The 22,539-nt window shown below is 40.1% G+C and overlaps 2 protein-coding genes and 1 non-coding gene across 10 annotated transcripts in view; 2 read left to right on the top strand and 1 right to left on the bottom strand.

Moving 5' to 3' along the window:
- LOC111249527 (uncharacterized) overlaps positions 1–9,836 on the top strand; it is a 33,987-nt gene extending 24,151 nt beyond the window's left edge. For 4 of the 5 annotated variants that reach the window (XM_086987858.1, XM_086987855.1, XM_086987856.1 and 1 more), the window contains one exon: positions 715–9,836. In XM_086987858.1, the coding sequence (XP_086843984.1) occupies positions 925–1,761 (837 nt within the window). In that variant the 5' untranslated portion in view covers positions 715–924 and the 3' untranslated portion in view covers positions 1,762–9,836. The remainder of the gene's footprint in view (positions 1–714) is intronic. The other variant, XM_086987859.1, reaches the window with a different exon arrangement.
- Positions 9,837–16,169: 6,333 nt separating this feature from the next.
- Positions 16,170–16,241, top strand: TRNAP-CGG (transfer RNA proline (anticodon CGG)). Its single transcript has one exon. It is a non-coding gene; the product is annotated as a tRNA-Pro (tRNA).
- A 4,038-nt stretch (positions 16,242–20,279) lies between these two features.
- Positions 20,280–22,539, bottom strand: part of LOC111249689 (serine/threonine-protein phosphatase alpha-2 isoform-like) — a 107,039-nt gene continuing 104,779 nt past the window's right edge. For all 4 annotated transcript variants that reach the window (XM_086986365.1, XM_022803899.2, XM_022803900.2 and 1 more), the window contains one exon: positions 20,280–22,283. In XM_086986365.1, coding sequence (XP_086842491.1) covers positions 22,239–22,283 — 45 coding nt within the window. In that variant the 3' untranslated portion in view covers positions 20,280–22,238. The remainder of the gene's footprint in view (positions 22,284–22,539) is intronic.

Raw genomic sequence — 22,539 nt, 5'->3', positions numbered from 1 at the left:
AAAGGTATCGGACGAAAGTGTGTGTCCTCCTATGTTTACTAAATTTTCTCTCACGATCAAAAGTATAGGATATAAATTGAAAGCACACTCAAATGGTCCCGCGCTTCGTTTGGGCCCGTCGAGGAATTTCTGATTTTTTATTTTAGTTCTTAGCAAAATACGATGCGTCAGAGACAATGATTACATGACAATAGATAGTTGAAGTATTAGACCCATCCTTGCTTTGCGTAAAAGTAGACAGGCACCATTTGGGCACAGATAAACGACAAATTGGTTTGGCCTTTGTCGATTACTAATGGCTATGTCCTACTAGCCGGTCGATTAAACTGGCAGTTGGAGACATCGGACGATGCCCGTATCCAGAGAAGGGTAGGAACGAAATATAAGCTCTGTTCTATAAATCGGCGTTTACCGAAATTTTATAAGGGTCCATTCATAAAATTCAAGCAAGTAATTAATACTAACGGATTACCACTGCAAGGTGTACACATCCTATCTATTTATACCTGGAAAATTTGTTTAATCCTATATTTTCGAAGGTAAAATAATTAAATTATGTGCATTTTATTTAGTAGTCTAATATGGGTGATAAGCAAGGCACTCCGGCACAGTAAAACGTCTCCTTCAAGGAAAGCGGGTATTATTCTTTCGAATGCTACTAGCAACAATTAGTGTTTGTTGCACGCACGATCTAATTCGCTCGGCTACTTCCAGATCGATGCTGGGAGCAGGGCAGTCGTCTGATGAACCTCGGACTCAACACTCGAAATACTATTTTCGTCCAACAGTTCGTGCTGAAAACGAAGTTGATGGTGGATGCAGAGCAAACGCAAGGCCGTGATTTCAGGCTGGGTAAACAAGGGACTTCGCTAAAACTCGTAGCTGTCAACAACAAACAGACAACAGCTCACCATCACAGCCATCATGAAAGAGCCTGCTGAACCGGGTGGTACAGGCTACGACTATCTGTCATACGAAGATGAATCATCCTCTCACGGTGATATTGAGATTATGGAAATTGTGACAAATCTTAGGAGCAGTAAATTTATCGAGTTGGACGTCGAGCGACGCCGGGCCACCAGTGAAGAAGAGCTAAAATTTCTGAGAAGGACAGCTGAGGAACCCGCGAACAGCAGTGAAATAAAGACTTTTAAAAAATGGACGAACTCGTTTACATTGGGGCTCGCAATGTCGCGCGAAATCAAGATGATGTCTCCACAAGCTCAGATTGACATATCAACGCCGTCAAGGTCCCGATCGACCATTTCTGACGAACAGCAACAATTACTTAGCTTTGAAGACGAAAACAGTACGAAAGGTGAGAATACTTTGTTGGAAGCTACAGCCCACGTTCGTGCTGACAAGAGTTTCGAGCTAATCAGTGAACGCCGGCCGGCATCAGCATCCGAGATAGATCACCTTCGTACTACCACTCAAGTGGATGCTGGCAAAAAATTATGGCAACAGAATGTAGTGCTGGGCGATGTATGTACCCGCGAAGTGACAGTCAGAAGGGATGGTCCAGAAGACGTGACCTCCGTTCTCTCAGCATGTTCGGCTGTCGACTTTGCCACTATCCTTAGAGATCTTGAGGAAGATCGCAAGGCATCGCAACTTGAAGAATATCCGTTTAAATCTCGCTGGACCTGTGAAGACAAGGCCCAGTCAAGAGATATGGCCATCATTCTCCTATCAAGGTATAATCCTCAATCGTTGATCCAGTTGAATGGGCCTAAGAAAAAAGGAACTCCAGTCCATTGAATATCAAGATTCATAATTGAATGTCGGCTTCGGGGGTGATAAAGCTAGCTTGATCAATACTTTAGTAAAATATGGTCTAATTGCAGATGAGTAGAGGCCAAGGGCGGCAATATCGATGTAGAAGTATACCGCAAATTTGGGGTCGTAACCAATCGCTGCAGCGGGCAGTGTGCGTTTGTTGCCGTAGAAACGCCCTATTACATGCGCACGACATCTCAACGATAAACAGGCTAGGGCAAATGGAGAAAAATGAGTATTTTTTGTATTTCGTTTTGTTGCCTATGCTGGTTTAAAGCAAGCTTGGTTCTTTATGATTGTATACAATTACGTCCCTTCAATATGGTATACTATTTATTTAGGTAGGCAACGTGCCCAGCAACATATCCTACGTCCATATGTCTCTTGGGGGCTATATACACATTGTGAACAAAGTCGGCTTGAAGAAGGTCAGCACAGCCCTTGCCCCGTAAAGGCAATGGAGTTTTCACCAACTAGTGCAGCTAGAATGAGCCAAAAGGTTAGATAACCGTTGCGGTTTCCGCTAGACATGTGCAGTAAAAGTAGATAGAACCTAATATTTGGGAAAATGGTCAACAATAATAACCCAGCCTATTCCGCAAAAAAGGCTTTGCATCGGGAACTAACTGCTGAGTAATTATTTTGGGAAAATGGTCAACAATAATAACCCAGCCTATTCCGCAATAATAACCCACCCTATTCCGCAAAAAAGGCTTTACATTGGGAACTAACTGCTGAGTAAAAGGCTCCTAACATCTCGAAGAGAAGAATGTTTCACAATATCTAGCTAGTTGATCTTGAAGAGGGAATCGGCATTGCTTTTAGTCGGTTCAGGCGACGTCTTCAGACTCTAATTTAAATACCTTAGCGAAGTTGAACTTGCTTAGACGGACAAACTTTACCAGCATCGTTACAACATTACGTTTTTACGCCATTAAATGCCTGCCTTGTACCTAGACGACCTTAGCGAAAAGCCAGGATAGGATTCAACAACCTTTCCTACGTTTGTCCGCATATCGCTTGTAAGACAGTGCACCAAACTGAAATACAGACTTTAATTTAAATACCTTAGCGAAGTTGAATTTGCTTAGACGGACAAACTTTACCAGCATCGTTACAACATTACGTTCTTGCACCATTAAAAGCCTGCCTTGTACCCAGACGACCTTAGCGAAAAGCCAGGATAGGATTCAACAACCTTTCCTACGTTTGTCCACATATCGCTTGTAAGACAGTGCACCAGACTGAAATAGCATCGAACAATTGTCAAGCAATTGGTATTACTGTTAAGCCACCGTTGGTAAAGGTTTACTTACCTCACACGTAGGTAAATTATCAATAAGCCTAGCTGTTTGTTTAATAACGGCGTTTATTTTGCCGAAACGATAAAAACGAGTCGTCTAATCTTAGTATTAAGCCAAGTAATAAAGTAAAAAGTAGATATTATTATTGAGCCATGCTCAAGCTCTTAACAAACAATGCTTCTTTATTTCATGACTTTCGACATTACATTGAATAACAATGACACAAACAGTAATGAAATATTGAAGTACTGACACAACGCAATCTGCTGTAAAAGTTATAAAAAAGTGCTAAAAAAATGCTTTACGTCTGCTGCTCAGTCAGACAGTTAGGTAGAACTAACCGGTTCAAAAAGCGTTCGTCGTTTGTATGAGTTTTACGTAAGACTAGCTCAGAAACTGTTGAACATTTCTATCGAGTCCTATTGTTTTTTTTTTAGTTCTTTTTCTTAGACACATGTCCATCAGCAACTATGTATGTGTGATATTTAAAGAAGATGATTTCTGCTCCAAAGGCGATTATCCTGCCTTAATTTTACGACAATCAGCCACTCAGTTCTTTCATAGGATAGCATCATTTTTTGAGCACTATGCATAATCTAGAAGCGATGCGAGATGCTACATTAGGTAGACTATGCTCGCGCCCTCCAGCGGTTCAGACGGGCACCCTTTTTTCGTGGACGCACAAGCCTTCGGTGCGCTCCTTTCAGTTCTCTTTCAACACGCAGAGACACAGGAATAGTTGTTTAAGTACTACCGGTTATTTTTCGCGGGAAAAAGCCGCCACTGCGGATGGCAGTCCGCCTAGCTTTCGTGCGACATGAGCTATACGATCTTCCTGGGCCTTTGTACGTTTTGGTATGGTCTCACCTGAAAGAACTATGACCCGCATTCGCCACAGGACGAAAATCCTCGGCCTGATGAGATGTGACGGAACCATGCTGTATTAGCAGCTCGGTCTCGTAAAAAGCCGGCCGGTGTTATGGGACTGTTCTAATAATCGTCTACGCACGGCACAGATGGCCCCGTCTCTGTATCCTTCCATTGCCGGCCTCAATTCGTTGTTTCAGGTGTTGACACTTAGCTTAAACAGCTGCGGTCATCAACGGTCAGGAAGAGAAAAGCAACGACCGCCGTAGTACTGACCTTTCCGACGAAAACAACGCGGGTAACAACAGCTAAAGCTAGATAGATGGATAAGTAAATTCTATAATTAGATGGGTTAACTCTAGGATTAGCTAGATACTTATACCTCGTGTAGTGTCCAAAAACAAAATTTGGTATACACATATTTTTTTCTATTGTGTCCTTTCTTTCCATGTATTTTTTGTTCACTATCGAGTACGTGAATCAATGCCATACTGTGAATGACACCGACATCCATACGACTGCAACAGGGAAGTGATGGGTGTATATGCTTTCACAGAATTGCGGAGCACTCCTGTACCGTTAAGGGGGCTTAGCCGGGGTGTGGAATTAACCGCAATTGCGTTATCGCCTGCATCACAGACAAATCGTACGGAACTTCTCGCCGACAATGGGCCCCTACAAGAATGAATGTTATTAGCTAGCCACTCTCAGATAACTTGTGTATGCGCATTTCTTCCTGATAGAATGACAGTTATCATTGTGATTAAATTCGGTCCCCAAGCATGAGGGATCCCATCGGTAGGACTAAAAGAAGTAACAATTCAAATTCATCCCAATTAGGCCGTATAGCACTTGAAAATATATTGAAAGTGACTGAATACGGATAATGACTGCTAATTGATAAAGAATTCCTCTCTGAAGTGGCCTTTTGCACAAAATGCAGACATTTTGTTTGAGTAACACATGAGTCTGCACGATTATGATCCGGAATGAGCGAACCAGATCTATCTAATTGGATACCATATCGCCGCGCCATACCGCCCATATCGCGATTCAGAATTCTGCCGCCTTGTTTCCCCTCATCGATGCTTCTTTATGTTACTATTATAACTATCCTTATTAATTAATGATTCTAGATGAAATTTGTACATCGTCCTAAGAGACTGTACCTCCCTGGCATTATTAAGTGAATAATATGTATATACTTTATTTTCGGTGAAATGGAAACGGCACACGTTTCGCTTCACATATAAGCATGGCAGTTGGTAGGAGAAGGAGATACGGATGGATATTAGGACTCAGAAAAATAGAAAGCAGCAAAATCATTACTACTGGTAGAGAAAATGAACTTTTCTGATACCATGTAATATCACTAACTTTTAGTCAGCCCAGTGCTTTGTGGGTTATAGTCACATGATTGGTATTAAATGAGGGGAATAGACTACGGAACGGCCTTCGCGAAACAGGCTCTTTTAACACATTTTGTGTAGCATCTGTCCGTAGTCTGCACAATCTGAGTTTGTATAATATTCTTGAATTCATGATGTAATATAACTCTCTCTTTTTTACCTAACATATTTACCTAAATTATTGTTGTTATTATATGAAATAGTATTGAACCAGTTCCGAACTATATGAAGGCTTCGTAGTACCTGCTGAACCAACCTAACTCTTGGTACCTTTCAGTCGTATCAGTCTCGGAGCAGACTTTGGAAACGAGTCATTTCTATTTGTTCGATTAGTATGCAATAGTAGTTTTCAATGAAACTCGTTCTTTGGGATTCGTCGTATGCTGTGGTCCCAGGGGGTAATGAGAACAGCTGGTAAGATGGCGTAACCTACCTTAGCACAATAGATTTTTCATCCGTTCAGTGTTTTCCGTTTTATGTCTGGTGTCGCTGATAAGCATTCTATCAGGCAGCTAGTTGGAACGGTAGTTAGAAAACGCAGTCTGTCTATACCCAGCTTCGAACCTAGACTACAGCATGTCTCAAACGTTGTAAGGCAAATAACTCACGTTATAAGGTACCCACTAGGTTATCACGAAGAGCCTGCAGTCACCTAACTAAAACAGCTTATAGCATCGATGGTAATTTTTTTTTTATTCAGCTATCTTCAAAATTAACACACAACCGATAACAATGAAGATAGTGTGAACTAAGATAGCAAGAAAATGGTCTAGCTGATTCGTTCCATAGACTATGCTTACACATTGAACCGCATTTGAATTTCTATTAGGCAAAATTTGTAAAGGGAAGATACGCGTAAATTTTGGACTCGTCCAAGATGGTTACGGTATTGATTCTAAACCTTCATTAAATCACTTCATATGCAATCAGTGAAAAATACAAAACTGTTTTTCGTTGAACTCAGAGTTATACTCATAACCTGGCTGAAGATTACCATTTGAAAACTGAAATTAGTAACGTAGGCAAGGACAAATATGATGTTAATTCGTCGTAGACGACGATTTCAGTAGACACTGTCAACCAGAAGTGTACTAAGGCCAAGTTGGCCACTTTCTTGAAGACAATTATCCGTAGAAAGTGTAGTGGTCTCATCTGCTCTACCGTAACCTAGACGTCGCACGGTATTATAAAGCCTTCTTCAGCGTTAGGTCGTTCTGACGGTTTTTAGCTGGCTTCAAATAGCCTCATTTAATAGCGTAGGGTTTCAGTTCTTCGCTAGTACCTGTCCATAGAATGAACGTTATTAAGGTCACTGCCCTCATTTGTTTTTTTTTTTTACTTACCTATTCATGCTATTTGAAATACTCGATCTGACTTATCTCGAGGAACTAACCGTGACATTCGGCAAAAACAGAGCCGTAAATGAATCACACATACTGTTCGTATCGTTGTTATATATTAACGTGTAAAGAATTCACGATATTTCACCTTAACCACGTGCCCGTTTAATCTCTAGAATAAGGAAACAAAGTTGTTCCATCATGAGAATGAATCAGCTAAATTGGTTCCGTTAGATCTCGAGAAGAAAAAAGGAAACCCTAGGTTAGTTCTTGGGTATAGCGCTATATCCACTAAAGCGCTGTTTTTTTATACAAAGGTCTATATCGTCATTTATTACGCCTACTGGCATATTTGAGCTGTCATTGGTACGACTCACAAAGCTCTCCCTACAAGCTGACAGATTTTCGAAAAAAAAAAAAAAAATAAAAAAAAAAAAACAGTCTCTTGGCCTGGTCCAAGGCCTCTAACAGGAATTTTACTGAATTTAGATAACAAGTTCAGTGAGACCGATACCTTAGTTTTCTTTAACACAGCTCAATTTCAAGCGTCCCTGTTACAATATTACAATGTTTTACAATAGCCTTAGCTTGCAGTTATAATTTTTGAATATGTATGGGGCATGTGACGCGATAAGCTGGCCGCGTTGGCAAGAGAGCAAATTGAGAAGTACGGAGATGGGACTGATTCGAAACTTAATCTATGAAGAACAGAGCAACGAATAGCCAGTGCAGATAGTTAGCTACTATAAAAATAGACTCCAAAATAGTGCCGCTGTCTCTTTATCTCGTTTCATCGTTGCTTTCTATCCAGCACTTAAATTCAACGCACGTTCCCGTCTGACTCAAAATTGCCTAGATGTATTTCTTGTTTGTATCTGTAAGCGTTTTATTACGGGAACTTTAAATACACTAACAGAAGCTAGAGACATCAACAAGCAATTTTCCCAACGTTCTCAATAATAATAATGTACATATCTCAGATATAAAAATCGAAAGATTAAAACACATTTTTCAAAGCTAATTGAGATGTGCGTTCAATCTCGTTCCCACTAAATTCGATAATAAGGATCTTAGCCTGATTTCAGTCAACAACTGGGGTGACCCCGAAAGGTCACAAGAGATATTTTTCGTCATTCTGTATTGTATGCCGTTGTCGAGTGGGCTTCTCCAAGTAATTGGCCATATCAATTCTAGGTCCTCTCTGAAGTAGGTTTTTACGTCTTTGAATAGAAAAGAGAGCGAAGGGTCGCTTATTTGGCCGTATCGATACCGATCAATAGTAACTTCTGGCGAAGTAAGTGGATGCCTTTAAAACAGTATAGGCGTGCTCCGATAAGAAGAACGCTTTTGCCGTAATCAGCATCGATGCCTTTCCAAACCTATGCTAAGTGCGATCGAAATAGGTCGGAAGCATCGTGGCAGTGTAATCGCTTTAGTGAAATTCCTCTCCTAACCTAAACTTGTACCTATAGAGGATAATTCCTTCTTGTGGGGCTATTTCTAGGGCTACTCTGTTTGAATAATAAGAGCGTCTATGAGGACTCTCATCCATGTTGCAATTTGCCTTAAAGCGTCGTTCAGTTGTGTCGTTGGCGTCATTCGGCCCTGTTCTGCTCCTTGCCCCTGGTGTGCCTGTTAGCCTGTTATCGTTGCTGCCCCACAAGCCAATTCGCTAGGCTCTGTCGGTGTGTTCTGTTGCGTTGCTACGGATCGTTATCGTGATTTTCCTGAAGACATTATTACTGGTCCAAGTCGTGGTCGACTTATGAGATAATATATTTTTGTTATCTGTCCATTTTGGTTAGACCTCTAGGACTCTGCTCCGTTGGTAATCTTCCCAGCTTCCCTCTGGGCCGGTCTGCCCACTATACGGGAAAACGGCTGCATCACAAAGCCATTAGCACTTAACAACAGTCTGCTAGACTCGTTCGCATGCGCTCGACGGCTCTTCCGACGCGTCATCGCTAGTATTATACGATATGGCATGCCTTTTACCAACATTTTTCCTATGATAGATCTATGCCAACGTCATAGTGTAGGCGGCTTCATTTTACTTTAGCAACGCTAGCGATCAGCTGATTTTTATGTGCATCGCGAGTGTGTATATATATATATGTATATATATATATATAGACGCTGTTTTCGGAATACACCCCAATAAGGCCGACCGTCAGCCGAGCTTTAAAGGACAAACGTGAATTAAATTGACTTTGGCCTAAGCCTTAATATGATTTGTGATTAATAAAGTCGGCTGACCTATCTGCTCCGCTTCATCATCGCATCGTTTCATAGCCAAATCCAGACGCTCAATAGAAGGTTTTCGCAACTTTTACTTAAAAATATCCATTTTATATACAGATGCAGACTTATTGAATTCGTCGAGACCTGTTGGTTAGGTCGCTGGTTGGTTGGCGTCAAGAGAGATGTACCCATATATCACATTGTGCTAAGTTTTCGTCTATGAGGCGGCACTTTCAACCCTAAAACTAAAGTTTAGATATAAGAACATGTTTTACATTTCGATTGGTACCAAGTTACGTAGATGAAACTTGTACCAATGTAAAAAAACTTTTATACAGTCTTATGTAAGCGAAAAAGCTAGTACATTTGACTTTTGACCATTTTCAGGCCAAAGTAATCCTTTCAGATAATAGGAAAATGTGTTTCATTTGATTCAACTCGTCAGGATCTATCCACCGGTGTAGGGAGTCGGCGTCAAAAAAGTGAAACAAATATTTATTTACCTCAGAAAGTCGTCAGTTACCATACTATGTGTATAATGAAATTGTAAAAAAAAAAAAAAAAAAAAACCTTGCTCGACCACACTCGAATCGAGGTTATCGGTCTGAAACGTAGATTGATACTAGATTATGTGGGGCAATTTCAATCTGTAAATGCACGTGTGAAAGTGAACGAATCTAACCCATAGGTGTTATTATAACGCAAGAGATGTAGAACAAATATTTCGGGTCGGATCAATTAACACAATGGCACAAAGTAAGAGACTACTTTTCTAATAAATATGTTTATGCCAAACCTGCAATCGGGTAAACACTACGAACTTGTCTTCTGTTTACATTTGCAAATAACCGCCACACAGAAAGCCTGATTATATGGCGCCGGTAAGAAAGACCAGTGTCCGCAACGAAGCTCCCTGAGCTACCTATGTATTCGGCTATATATAGCGTGATTATGAGTTCACAAAACTTTCAGAGTCTGAATCAAATAACCCTTTAAAGAAAAATGTAGGCTAATGTACAGGCCATTTATTGTAACTAGCGATGCAGACGGACTACACTACGACCATGCTGGCCTTTGATCCGTTCGTTTACCTCTCGTTACATACATAAAATATGAAGAGCTAGGCGACGCATGCTGCACCAGTCTCTGTATACATGCTACGAGTGTTACAGGGTTGGCCGAAATGGCGATGCACACAGGGACGTGGCCATTATGGAAGTCTCTGCGTTGGGCGCATGGAAGGAGACGGAAATAATAGTAATATAATGCTTTGTGACAGATAGCTTCATCTGTTTATTTCGTTGAATAGTACTGCAAAATCTGGATAATGACAGCTCTCCGGGTCAGGGATTCATAAATGCCGGCTCCGGTAGGAGGAATCGCAGACTTTTAGATTAGAACATCAAACTGGCAATAGCTACGTACTGTTGCTTGCTTGCTGTACACTTCCCCTCTTCACCATGCTATGACAAAAAATACACCTGACCAAAAAGAAACAATGAAAAGAGATTGTACGGAAAAGGCTATCCCTGATTAATAGGTACTCAAGGATTTCAAGTTTCCCTTTCCATAGATGTTAGCCAGTATATGGCTTTTCGTTACTTATTGTCGATGTTGACAAACCTATTGACAAGCTTTTCTAACTATTTCTTTTTAAGTAAGATCCGGTGACCAAAGTTAGCCGAGTCCGTTTGAAAAATAGTAGTAGTTAAAGTACGCGCGTTCAGCCGTCTTCCCGACTACAATTAACTACTAATACGTAATGTATGGTATCAAAATGTTAAGGAATATGAGTTCACTGATAACAAACATCACTCAGCGCGTCGGAATACAGGGTGTATCATAGATTACCAAATGGTACCCTAGCGGCTCCTACATGTATGGATTAATAAAGCGGATTTTCATATCACAGGTTCTCTTACTGCTACCGTGGCACTCTGTTTTGTTCGCGTGTAAGGATTTCTTTTTCGTATGGCTCCGTCCTATCTGCTTTGCATATTATGGTGGTCACCATTAGAGGCGTTTGACGTCGACTCAGGCCCAGGGAGATATTTAATTCAGCAGCACTTCATATACGTTCGTTGTTATTGATAACCACGTGTCGCTATATGCAGAACTGAATTTGGATTGAAAGGCAAGTATAGGTGAGGTCGAACAATCTACTCGTATCAGCATATTGGACGGTACAAAGAAAATGTATTAAAAAGGGTTTTCCAGTTGTCTGATGGAGACGACATACGGCCAATGATGTTCTTGAGAGCAGAGTGTACTAGAAAACGAAATTGTATTTAAACTCTTTTGTTTTGGTTTAATGAACGCCTCAATTTAGATCAGCAGTTTTACACAACAGTAGCGATAATTTGTCTATTCAGTGTGATTGGTAGAATGCACGTTTGATAGTTTGCCTATGAATATGCCTTTTCCTAAAGGCAGGGCAAGAAAAAGAATAAAAAAGAAAAAAAAAGGTACGAGCGCCACCTTCCATCCTACAGGCTTGACAGGACGAAGAATTACATTGCATTTTAAATAGGGAGGGGGGGGGGGGGTAATCGAGCAGCTTGATCCATATGTATACTACAATGACTTTGGTACTACTGGTCCGTTAGTGTTTCTTGCACTGCACCTATTTACCAGCAGGACAGCTCATCTCTTGAACCGTAGGAAAGTGGCCCGAACAGTGGCGTACCATGCGGGCAGACATAATTTCCCAGATGACGCAGTTTGAATGCAGGATTGTCGAGCGGAATCTCGTTTCATCATCGACTAAAAAATATATGCAGAGATTAGGTTCTGTGCGTCGTCCCTTAATAATACGCACCTAGGTTTCGTTTCACCGGTGACGGCGACCCATCGCGTACGGCGTAACCTTTGCCATGAAACGCGCGGTCACTTTTGTTACGAGCTAAGTTTCAGTGACAGGCTAAATATTTAGGATGTTCAGGCCACCTATTTATGAGTCGCTACATAGACCGGAAAGAAAGCAAAGTTAAGCGCAATTTTTGGCTTTACCCGATAGTTCCCGAAATCGTAGCATTGTCTCGATGGCAATATCGCCAAATACACTATAAAAAATCTGTAAAGCAGTCATGTGGACAGTTTACGAACGAAGTATGCCTGCCAGCCTAAACCGCATCTATACATATAGCTCGTTTACCGTTGTTGCTATGCTAACGGCATAAGGGCAAACAACATGCGGTCCTTCAGTTAGTCTGCGTTGTTAGAAATTAATGAACGAACGGAATTAATTTTCTACTAAGGCCTTACTTATATAAAGGAGTTTATTTAACTTATATAAACTTGTCGATTTTTTCCATGATAAAGTAGTTATTAAAGTGTCAAGGCGACCGAAATTTAATTAATTTGAAGCCAGTTAAATTTAAGTAATAATTAAATTGTTGGCAGTTACTACCATGCAGGTAAGTGCGTAGCAAGTTAATTGATTTGGTATAGTAGCTAATCGAAGAAACAGTGCGCTGTCGCTGTCTAGCCATACAATAGCATGCATGTTTCTTTAGTCGACCACAAATATCGAATATATTGGGCTAAAGTAGCGACCGACTAAATTGTAATTTTTTTTTTTAATTATTTAAGATTAATAATATTATTAGACTAAAAATCTACTATTGCAATGGGTAGTCTTTTTCTATCTTTCTAATACCGTTATAACCACACCACACCACTCCAGAACTTCTATGATTTCTGAACGATAAATTGTCACAAGTGGCTTTTGTATTCCTCCATTGAAACAAAATTAATGCTATTAAAGAAGTTCTGCAGAGATCGAAACGGATAATGGTCTGAGGGTATAAGATCCGGGGCTGTACGGCGGGTGCATTCAAGTTTCCCATCCAAGTTCCTCTAGTTTTTACCAGGTAGCTAAAGCTGAATATGGTCCAACACTGTCAAGATAGAAGACGACGCTTTTTCTGCTCACTGGTTCCAGTCGATTTTTTTCAATGGCTTCTTCTAATCCTATTAGTTGTCGAGATTCGAATTGATCGTTTTTCTTGCAGCAGTAGCCCATAATGCACGATTCCTTTCCAGTCCCCCGCCCCCCGAACGCAAAGCGTTATCTCCTTTAACGTCAGTCTTAGCTTATCCATAGGTTGTGGAGCCCAGTTTGGACATAGTTATCCTTTGTGACTCACTTTTCATCACTCGTAATCAACCGCTAGAAACGGCTAGATTTTATTGCGTTGGAAATAAGGTCTTGTGAATCCTTTTGCGTCAATTTGCCTGGTATCGACATCTCGCCTATTTTAATAGGCGGTTTTCTTTAGATGATTTAAAACTCTTGGGTGGTGAATATCTAGCCCACGACGAGGAATGTAATCTACGTTGAAATTTTTAGGACGCAGGCAATAGAATTATGTTTGGGCCGCCTCTTCTGGTAATGTACCTCGAACAGCACACAAACACTTTTACAGGCTTCAGCAACGTTTGTGCGTTTATTGTAACCAATTGGAGGTTTCGCTCAGGCGCAAGATGGATACTTTTTCCACCAGCCAATGTACATATTGTCACAACGCATATCAGTAGTCTATACGCCTCAGACTTCGGTGATTGATTTAGCTAGATTTTTTTTAAATTAAATCTCATTATTCTTAAGAGCGCGAAAACTTGTACTTTAATTCCTCTATTTTTCTAGACTAAGTACCCTTTTATTATTTACATTAAAAACATAAAGCTCCATTGTTTTGTTTTTTTTTTTTGTTTATAAACGTGTATATGAAGAAAAATATGATCATTATAACGATGCCAGCGAAAAGTAAACGAATTGCGGACAACAGATTCGGATGCAGCGGGTGGCTTCAGGAACTGGTTTCATAAGCGCCTGCCCGGGTTTGCTTGTTACGGACCAGTCTGGACTGGCTTTGGGCCGTAGACTAACATCGAATAACTTCAAGGCCCGTCGATTTGACTAATTTACGCCGCTCGAATCGACGGAGAGCTTGGACGGTCCTAAGACGCGTGTGAGGGTGGCACAGTCAGGTACTACAACGTGTATTCATTTTCATGTATTTTCGTACCTATGTGGCAGGAACATGTCGCACGGGTAAATCTTATAAGAGGCGAAAGTGGTGTCTCACCACTGTATAGGTACACATATATCAACTATAGAAGTTCATCAGGATATTGGTTATTTGAAACATTTGTTCAGTTTGCAGGGATATAGGGTTCGGATAAGAAATTGCAGAAAATGTATGCGAACAGAATATACATAAAACTGTATGCCTTGCAAACGACGCCTAATTTTAGACTAGGAAGACCCTAAGCTACTAAGCATCCTCGTATAATCCCCTTCACACCTAAAGGAAAAGCCATCTTTTAATTGAACACATATTGAAACCCCCGTTTCTACATAATTGGTTGACTGTAAACTATTTTTAGGAACGAGAATTATTGTTTTCGTGTGGCCATCAAACTTTTTATTACTAATGCATTGATATATATATATATATATATATATATATATATATAAATGCTTCCGCAGCTATGTAAACTGTCAAAAAGCCGATTTACATAGCTGCGGACCATCATCAAATCCTTGTAAAAGAAGAGTAGTAAAAAAAAAGCAGTACGAATATTCTAAAGCCGCTTCTAATGAATCAGCCACTCGAATATGGGACAGTTGAGCTTTCCGAGAGGATACTGTGACCCGTGCGTACAACAGCGCAGTTGAAAATGAGGCGATAAAAGGTTTCCAATCGTTGGAACCGAATTCGAACAATGTCGCGACTATCAATGACGGCAAAAAGATAACTCGATTAAAACCGAGGGTTTATAGAAGGGACCAAACAGAAGGGAGCAAACAGTGACGGTAAAATTCGAATCCATGGGTAAATAGCGCGAGGCCAGATTGTTCCAGAACAAAGGTACGCTGTTTAAGGGCCCTTATTTTGACTGCTTCGGGGGGTCAAATGTATGTGAACATTTCTTGCAGACCCAGCATCTATTTGCCTGTTTGGCTAAGCTCTATTTCGGTCAACGTTTCTACTGTCTCCGTATTGTTCTGTACACTCGACAGTCTTTCTCAGTCTACAATAGTCATTGTCGATAAGACTTCAAAACAGCTTGTACACACACAAACGTGAGGAGAGCTCATGCTATGCACTGTTACCCAGCATGTTTCAAGGTGACCTAAAAGAAGGCTATTTCGGTATGGTACGAATGATAACAGTAAAGAAAAATGCCTCAAACGGAACCTCGCTTATCGACTGTTTTTTTTTTCCCCATTTAACCTGGTAGTCGATTGCGGCAAGTAGATGTGACGAAAATCATTTGACATTTTAATACTGAAATTGGATTTTCAAAAAAAAAAAAAAAGTATTGACCATTTTTCCGGCTAGACTGGTCACAAGCAGATTTGTACCGTTTATAATTAAGAGGCGTCATTGAGAAAAATGGCTAAAAGATGCGCTGTGTAGCATTTGTTCTAGAAATTTTAATGCGAAGGATATTTCTCATTGTGGACTACACACGCATCACGATAGAGTTTCAGGTCAGGTTTGACCAGAGCTGGCTATAAAAGAAACTCGCAAGGGACGCAAGATAATTCGCTTGATCGTATTTCCATCAATGCAATTCTAAGAAAAGATAACAAGATCGGGCTAGTTCTTATTAAGAAGTTCATTACGGTAGACCGACTGACATACGATAGTAATGTGGAAATGTCAGTGGCAAAGGGATTGAAAACAGAATCGTGTGCTATAAGTTGCTGATGGTTGGCCAAGTGAGCGATCCGCGACAAATGATTCAAGAAAACTGACCGGAGCTAGTCGGCGCCATCCTCAACATAGAACACCACATATTGCTTATTATGATTTTTTGCCCAGAAACCACAGAAGATCCACAATGATATTGAAAGATTATAATGTTGTGAGAAAAATATTTGCTTTAATTTTGGGTTTAGCATGGTCAGCACTTGTCGACCACCCAATATTATAGTATAGTAACCGAAAGTTTGATCTTTGCAACTATCGAACAGAACCAAGTTCAACTTACCAGGCGACAAAGATTGCACTAGTTCTAACCTGAGTTTCGTAACTTCTACAAGCTGTACTGACTGGACAGTACACACAGTTGGTCAATTACAAATCTGTTTTCGGGAAAACTCCATAGAAGAATGTTCCGTAAACTCTTTCACCGTATGTCCTGGATATTGCAATTAAAAAGTTTTAATTCTGTCTGTTGTTACCAAGAACATGGTATCCAGCAACCTACTCATCGGCTCGTTGGTCTAGGGGTATGATTCTCGCTTCGGGTGCGAGAGGTCCCGGGTTCAAATCCCGGACGAGCCCTAAGTAATTTTTTACTCCGCTTCACCGATAAAGCAACTTGAATCCAGGTTTAACAAGTCCTTTCTTCAAGCCTTACGGTAGGCAATAAACAAAAGCTACTTGACTTCAACGAATGTCTGTTCGATAGAAACTAAAAACGATTTACTTTGACGCATCTATGAATGTAATGTTTTATTAAGGTGCCGCAAGTACTTTCTCGATATTGCTTAATTTGCCCTAATGTATAGGATTATATAGGATCAAGGATTATGCCCTTATCAATGGTTAAAAAGGTAACCGTCACTTCTGCTTAGATAATTTCAGATTAACATTTTCTACTCCGACTCATTTATACGAACACCCAATCATAGAAGGTGTGACTACCCCCCCCCCCCCCCTTCCCAAAAGTCTTTTAATTTAGTTCGTTTTTAACTATAGTGTAAGAATAATGTAGCTTGTTAAATTCGTGCTCTGTAAAATATTTTTGTTTTTGAAATACAGTTTCGTGTCAACTACCCACAGCTTTCACGCCACAAAAGAAGGGCAGGCTACGCTGTAAAAGATCTGTCTTACTCAGTAGCTGTAGTTAGGCGGTAAACGCACATAAAAAACCATTGGAGATATGCTACTACCTAATTTAGGTTTATCTGACGTTCTCTGTCCCTTTTTTGAGAAGCTTAACTTACTTGAAATAAAATTGATTGAGAAAAAAAACGTTGAAAAACGGTAAAAATTCTATTTGAAAATGTTATTTGCAGCACATCACATGCGCCTGTCAGCCGTTATCAATACATATGTAAACATATGATTTCTGATGTGGATTGTGGCAAATTTATTATACATTCATCGCGTGAACTAGATATAAGATATAAGACGTTCAGTGTGCCATTATTTTATGTTATAAATAAAAGTAAATTAATTTTATAGATATCTAGGTGTGCTCTTTTACAAAAGACACTAACTACAGTTAGACAAATGCGTTTCCGAACGTGTCATACTAATAACTGTGCCCATTTCTTACCGCTCGTGTTATAGTTCTTCACTATTGTTGGGCTAGAGCAAGGTGCTACGTACATAACTGACAAAAAGGCTCTGCTGCGCGTGTTCTGTCCAAGGATCAAGCTGTGCTTCGTTAATACCTCTTATATCACAACTCGTTAATGTCTAGTGAATGTTATCCACTATTGTCCTATTTACATCCTCTCAGTACATAACGATTTCATATTACTCTATATTTTCAGGTGTGACAGGTCATCATGACCCGAATTTTGCGTTCTTTCCTGAGTCTCTGGGTCTGTAAATTGTTGGGGAATATATAACTGTACTGTAGGACATTTGAACACGTGCTTCCGCGTTCAAGGGACAATGAAATTGATTGGAGATGTAAATTATTTGTTTATTTGCGGTAGAACTAAATTCACCTATTACCTAGTACGTGAACATTACATCCCAGTACGACGATCACGATTTTCTGGTAGCAACGCTGAACAAGAATTTTTAATAAATAAAAACAAAAAACCCATTGCACAATACTTTAATCACCCTGTAAGATGGCCATTTTAAAAAGCTAGCTTGTGGATGAGACCAAACAGGCTAATCTAGTAATGCCAGAATGAACCATACGAACCCTGTTGAAGTTTAACATATTCAATATTTCGTGTTCAAAAGCTTCGATGTTCTAAATCTTCCTTTGATGTCCTCAAGCATACGTTGGCACATTGCAACTTTGATAGCATGTCAAAAATCCACATTCAAACGAACTTTCATTTTAGAAACCGTAACGCCTGCCATCAATATCAGTGGATACAGACCTCATTATCCTATCGTGTTATATGTAATTTAGGTTGTTATTATTATGAGTATCTCAGACACAAAATAGAATTATGCTGTATAGTTGGATGCCATGTAATTAGTTTCATAATTTTATTCACAGTGAGTTACCTCCCCACGTTCTTGCTGTTTTATCGGCACGCTTACTAATTATCATTTAAGCTTTAGGGTGCGGCGACAACGGCATTTCATAATATTTTCGATTGCTGGCGTCTGCCAGCTCTATACGGGCGGTATTAAGGCATTATTTCGCAAGCGCGTTACAAAGAGCGTGCACTTTGCGCGGAAGGTTTTAACGACCACTAGGCAAAAAAGGCCCTTAACTCTAAGTTTGAAACACAAAAAGATGCATATGTATAAAATCTCAATCTGGCAATATCAAGTCCTTAGAACCATTTAATTCAAGTGGTAAAGCTTAAAGTTTAGCAGACTATAGCTGAACAGGGCTTACATGCTTTAGTGTCAAATCGTTTTGTATTCTCAAGCCTTACCACTGTTATAATTAGTTAGATTGAGACGACAAAATAAAATTGGCTTAGGGAGATACAAGAATTTATTCCTTTCTTATTTAACTTAATCATCTGACTTATTGTTGGTAATTTTTTGATATGTTGTATTTTATATCAGAATTTCAGTCTTCTGTCATTTAAATGCTTGTTATTAGCTTGACCAAAGCCGTTTAGCTAGGCGGATATTTTGAATACCTTTTAAACTACAGACCGTTAACAGATAAAATTCGGTAAAAAAAAAGTCATTTCCCGTCTACCGCTGCAAGCCCATTTGACCCCTTCAGAGAGGAATGAGTTTAGAAGCAAAATTATTGCTTAACGCTCAAAAATTGTTACAGTTCTATACCTCAAAGGTAAGAGCGCTCATAGAGTCCATTGAAAATAGATAAAACTGCTACGACCTCTTCTTCGAAGGCAGAATTGGGAGGCTGAAGACCACAGGTCATATAACCACAACCCAATACCTCGAACGAAAGAGTAAATTGCAGTGTTCACGGATACTTTTGAGTGAAGTAGAGTATAGACAATGCGCTCTTTGTCGATCCAATACGGGCTTCTTCGAGGCACGTGTTATGAAGTCGTTTCGAAAAAACTAACCATAAAAAAATAAGCGAAATACGGGTTTCTGACGATCCGAGTCCGGACCCCACGATAACACACGTAATGTACTCTACAGAAAAGAAATGGGCCGGTTTTTATTGCCCACTGAAGCAGGACTGGGAAAGAAAATCATTAGCTTAAACAAGCGAGAACGCGAGTTGGATAGCAGCGCTGAACAGACTCATACAAAGCTGATCTCCATACTCGAAATGGTTACTAGGCCGTTTGTTATTACCAGATATTTTCAAAGAAGGAGCGATTTTAGATTTGGGCTGTCTAAAGAGCTTTACATTTATGGAACGGAGCATCAGACCGCATACAGTCTGGCTACTCGATGAGAACGCACGGCCTCACGGCCGCGTTTTAACGCTGGTTCACATCAAGGTAAATGGAATCGAGCGATGTCTTTATATTCTCCAGCTTTAACGTTGGGCGGTGTCTCATACGGCCGATACTCTTGAGCAAGCTAGTAATGACAAAATTAGGTGCTATTCAGAAGCCCTTAAAGCCGTAGCCTTAGTGCTACAAGCGATTAGGGCCGATACATTGAACATATATCAAATATAGTTGTTTTACTTCACGTGGCTCAGAAGTTATGCAATCCTTTAGACCTGCTAAATAGCTACAGAAAACCAAATGGATAAGTGTAATAGTCCAATCCAAAAAAAAGGTCTAAAGTAACCGAAATACGTTCTTTCTGTCTTATAATTCCAAAGGGAAATCACGTTTCCCTAGAAGTAACATATCCTACTTTAATAGAAACAGTGAAACAAATGTATAAGTAGGTATGCCACACTCGTCTTACCTTGCTGGCAATGACCAACGGGTGCTAGAGAGCATGAAGAAGACATGATATTACTTTTTGTATTTTTTGCGTGCTAGTTATATAGAAATCATTTTTAGTTATCAGAAGTATCGCAGATACTATTTTTTTTCTATGTGCGCTTAAGTTAAGGCAATTGTTGACTGATTAACTCTTGTGCTTTATTGGGCTTACCTGAAGCCATGTTGGATATCGGATATTTATCATATTGAAAAGGTCTGTCAAAATGTCCTATTTACCTAACTACCTATCATTGAACACGCTTAGATTACGTCCTGAAAAAAGTGCATCGTACAGTGAATTAAATAATTACCCGTTTAATTATTTTATTATAGTAATTCTCTATTATGCTTAAACAACCGTCTATGAGACGGATGTGCTAAATACATTTGCTATGTTATAATATATATACAAATGTGTAGTTCGGCGGACCAACAACAGCGACTTAGATTTCACCTGCCCTCATCCAGATTCTTTAATGACTTCTTTTTTTTGCTCCGTCTTCAATTGTTTCTTTTTAGAAGTGCCGTTGTGATATTCATCACGCTCCGTTTTAGCTATTTTAAAACAAGACTTTCCGATATCTTCGTTATTTAGTTCCTATTCCTACATTACGTTCGTTCTTCTTCTGCTAGGCCTCCTTGCTTCTTTCGCTTTTATTATATAATCACCTGTTATCAATTCTTCGGACGGCCGGCTAACTAACAGCATCAACAAGCTGTTGACTTTCTCCCCTCTGATACGGACGTCTACGTGACGTGAATGTATGCATGGAAATAGACTGAATTTGAGGTGTCCCTGCAAAAAGAGCCATCTTGAACGGGACATGAAACGCCGCTTACTAGGGCCTCTCTGACAACACAATGACGGGGTTTTGCGCACGCATCTAACAAGGCCTTTGCTATTTTGCTTAAAGCCTACTTTTGTAACAATAATTATTCATAATAGCGCCTGTTGATTATAATTACTAGGTTTGTTATTTACTGCCCTTTCCCACCTTATGTAACAATCGACTAGTTAACGTTCACCCATACCTTAGCGCGCAGGCGCTTTCTACACCTTTACGATAGCACCTCTGCACCATCTGCTCGCAACGACATGTCTGTATGTCATGGTTTCCTCCTGTAGACGTATCTTTAGGTTTCAACTGTGTTTTCTTTTCCGGACCATGTTCTTTGTCAGCTAATCGCCGGTAGGTATTTGGCCAGCAAATGCTGAGCCTCTAAGTGTACTTGGTGTTTACCACGTATCGGTGATATGTGTGACTATTATTGTTATGAAGGAGTCATCGTTATTTCCAGTCTCTGGGAAAAACTAGGACACCTTTCTTGGTTTGAATAATGAAGACTGGTTGGTATTTGGAATGCTGCTTGCAAAACAGATCTCTGGTCCTATTCCATACATTTCTAGTCGAATGCCCGTCAACTAACAGGACCTACTCTGCAAATGATGTATTCCGTGCGTGAATGCGTATGTATATATGTTTTTGTCCCTATACGACATTCTCTATATTCCTTTGTGTATATGTAAATAAAGCTTCCTTCGATCAAACAATCTCTGTGCTAAAAATTAACGAAGAAAATGGGCTGAACGCTCGTTGTATGTTCATTTACCGTTTTAGTGATTTTTGGCCGGTGGTAATTTGGGCTAGTTTGATTAAGGGCCATCGTCCTGAGCTGCTATACCTCATTCGAGCCCAGATAACTACACGGGGTTACAGATAACTTATTGCTGAAAAGCTGAGAAGGTAGGTGGTTGTTGTTGTTGTTGTTACTACTGCTGCTGTTGATGAACAGAGGGCGTCATTAAAGACACGAAAGACATCAGTCTACCAACGGTAGTGGAAAAATGGCTGACTTTCACTGCTGCTATTGGTGATTGAAAGATGCAAGAGGCGGCCAGCTTTGGATGAGTGTTTCCGCTTTCTGTATTCGGGAACCTACTTCTCTTTTTCAAGCATTCAATACTTCAGCAGTCCTTGCCTGCTAAATTATACAAATCGAACATAACTTCAATAATATTAAATCATTCGTCCGAATAAAGTTGTTCAACGTACTCGATAGCTGCTATTGCAACTTATTCAGCGATTACTTTTTTTTCCTGTCGAACGAATGATTTGCGATATGCTCGAGGAGCAGTACACTCGAACGATTGTTGATTTCCTCGTTGTATTTCATCTCCTGGTTACCCGATAACTGTCGTTTGCCCCGCTCGATACGAAAGACCAAAGGACTGCAGAGAATGCTCCAACGAAGATCATCTACGTCCGTTCTTTACGTGCAGAACTTTCGGCTTAAGGGGCTGTAACAAACAATATAATTAGACGCGAATGGTATTGATGTGACACGTGAAGCAGCTATACTATCAGGTATTGCTAATGGGTAGTATTAGAACACTGGACTCGAAGATTGACATCACGGTTTGCTAGACGACGTGTTTCAAATGGGACAAACATGGAAATGCCTTGACGCGACGGGAACCTTCACTGCCTTGGTTAACGCTCGGCAAGAAACGTAATACGACTGTAACATGTCATAACTTGATTGTGCTGATCGAG

Source organism: Varroa destructor, unplaced genomic scaffold (assembly GCF_002443255.2).
Source record: "Varroa destructor unplaced genomic scaffold, Vdes_3.0 BEIS01000004.1, whole genome shotgun sequence".
Lineage (NCBI taxonomy): Eukaryota > Metazoa > Arthropoda > Arachnida > Mesostigmata > Varroidae > Varroa > Varroa destructor.
This window is presented reverse-complemented; position numbering and strand designations above follow the sequence as displayed.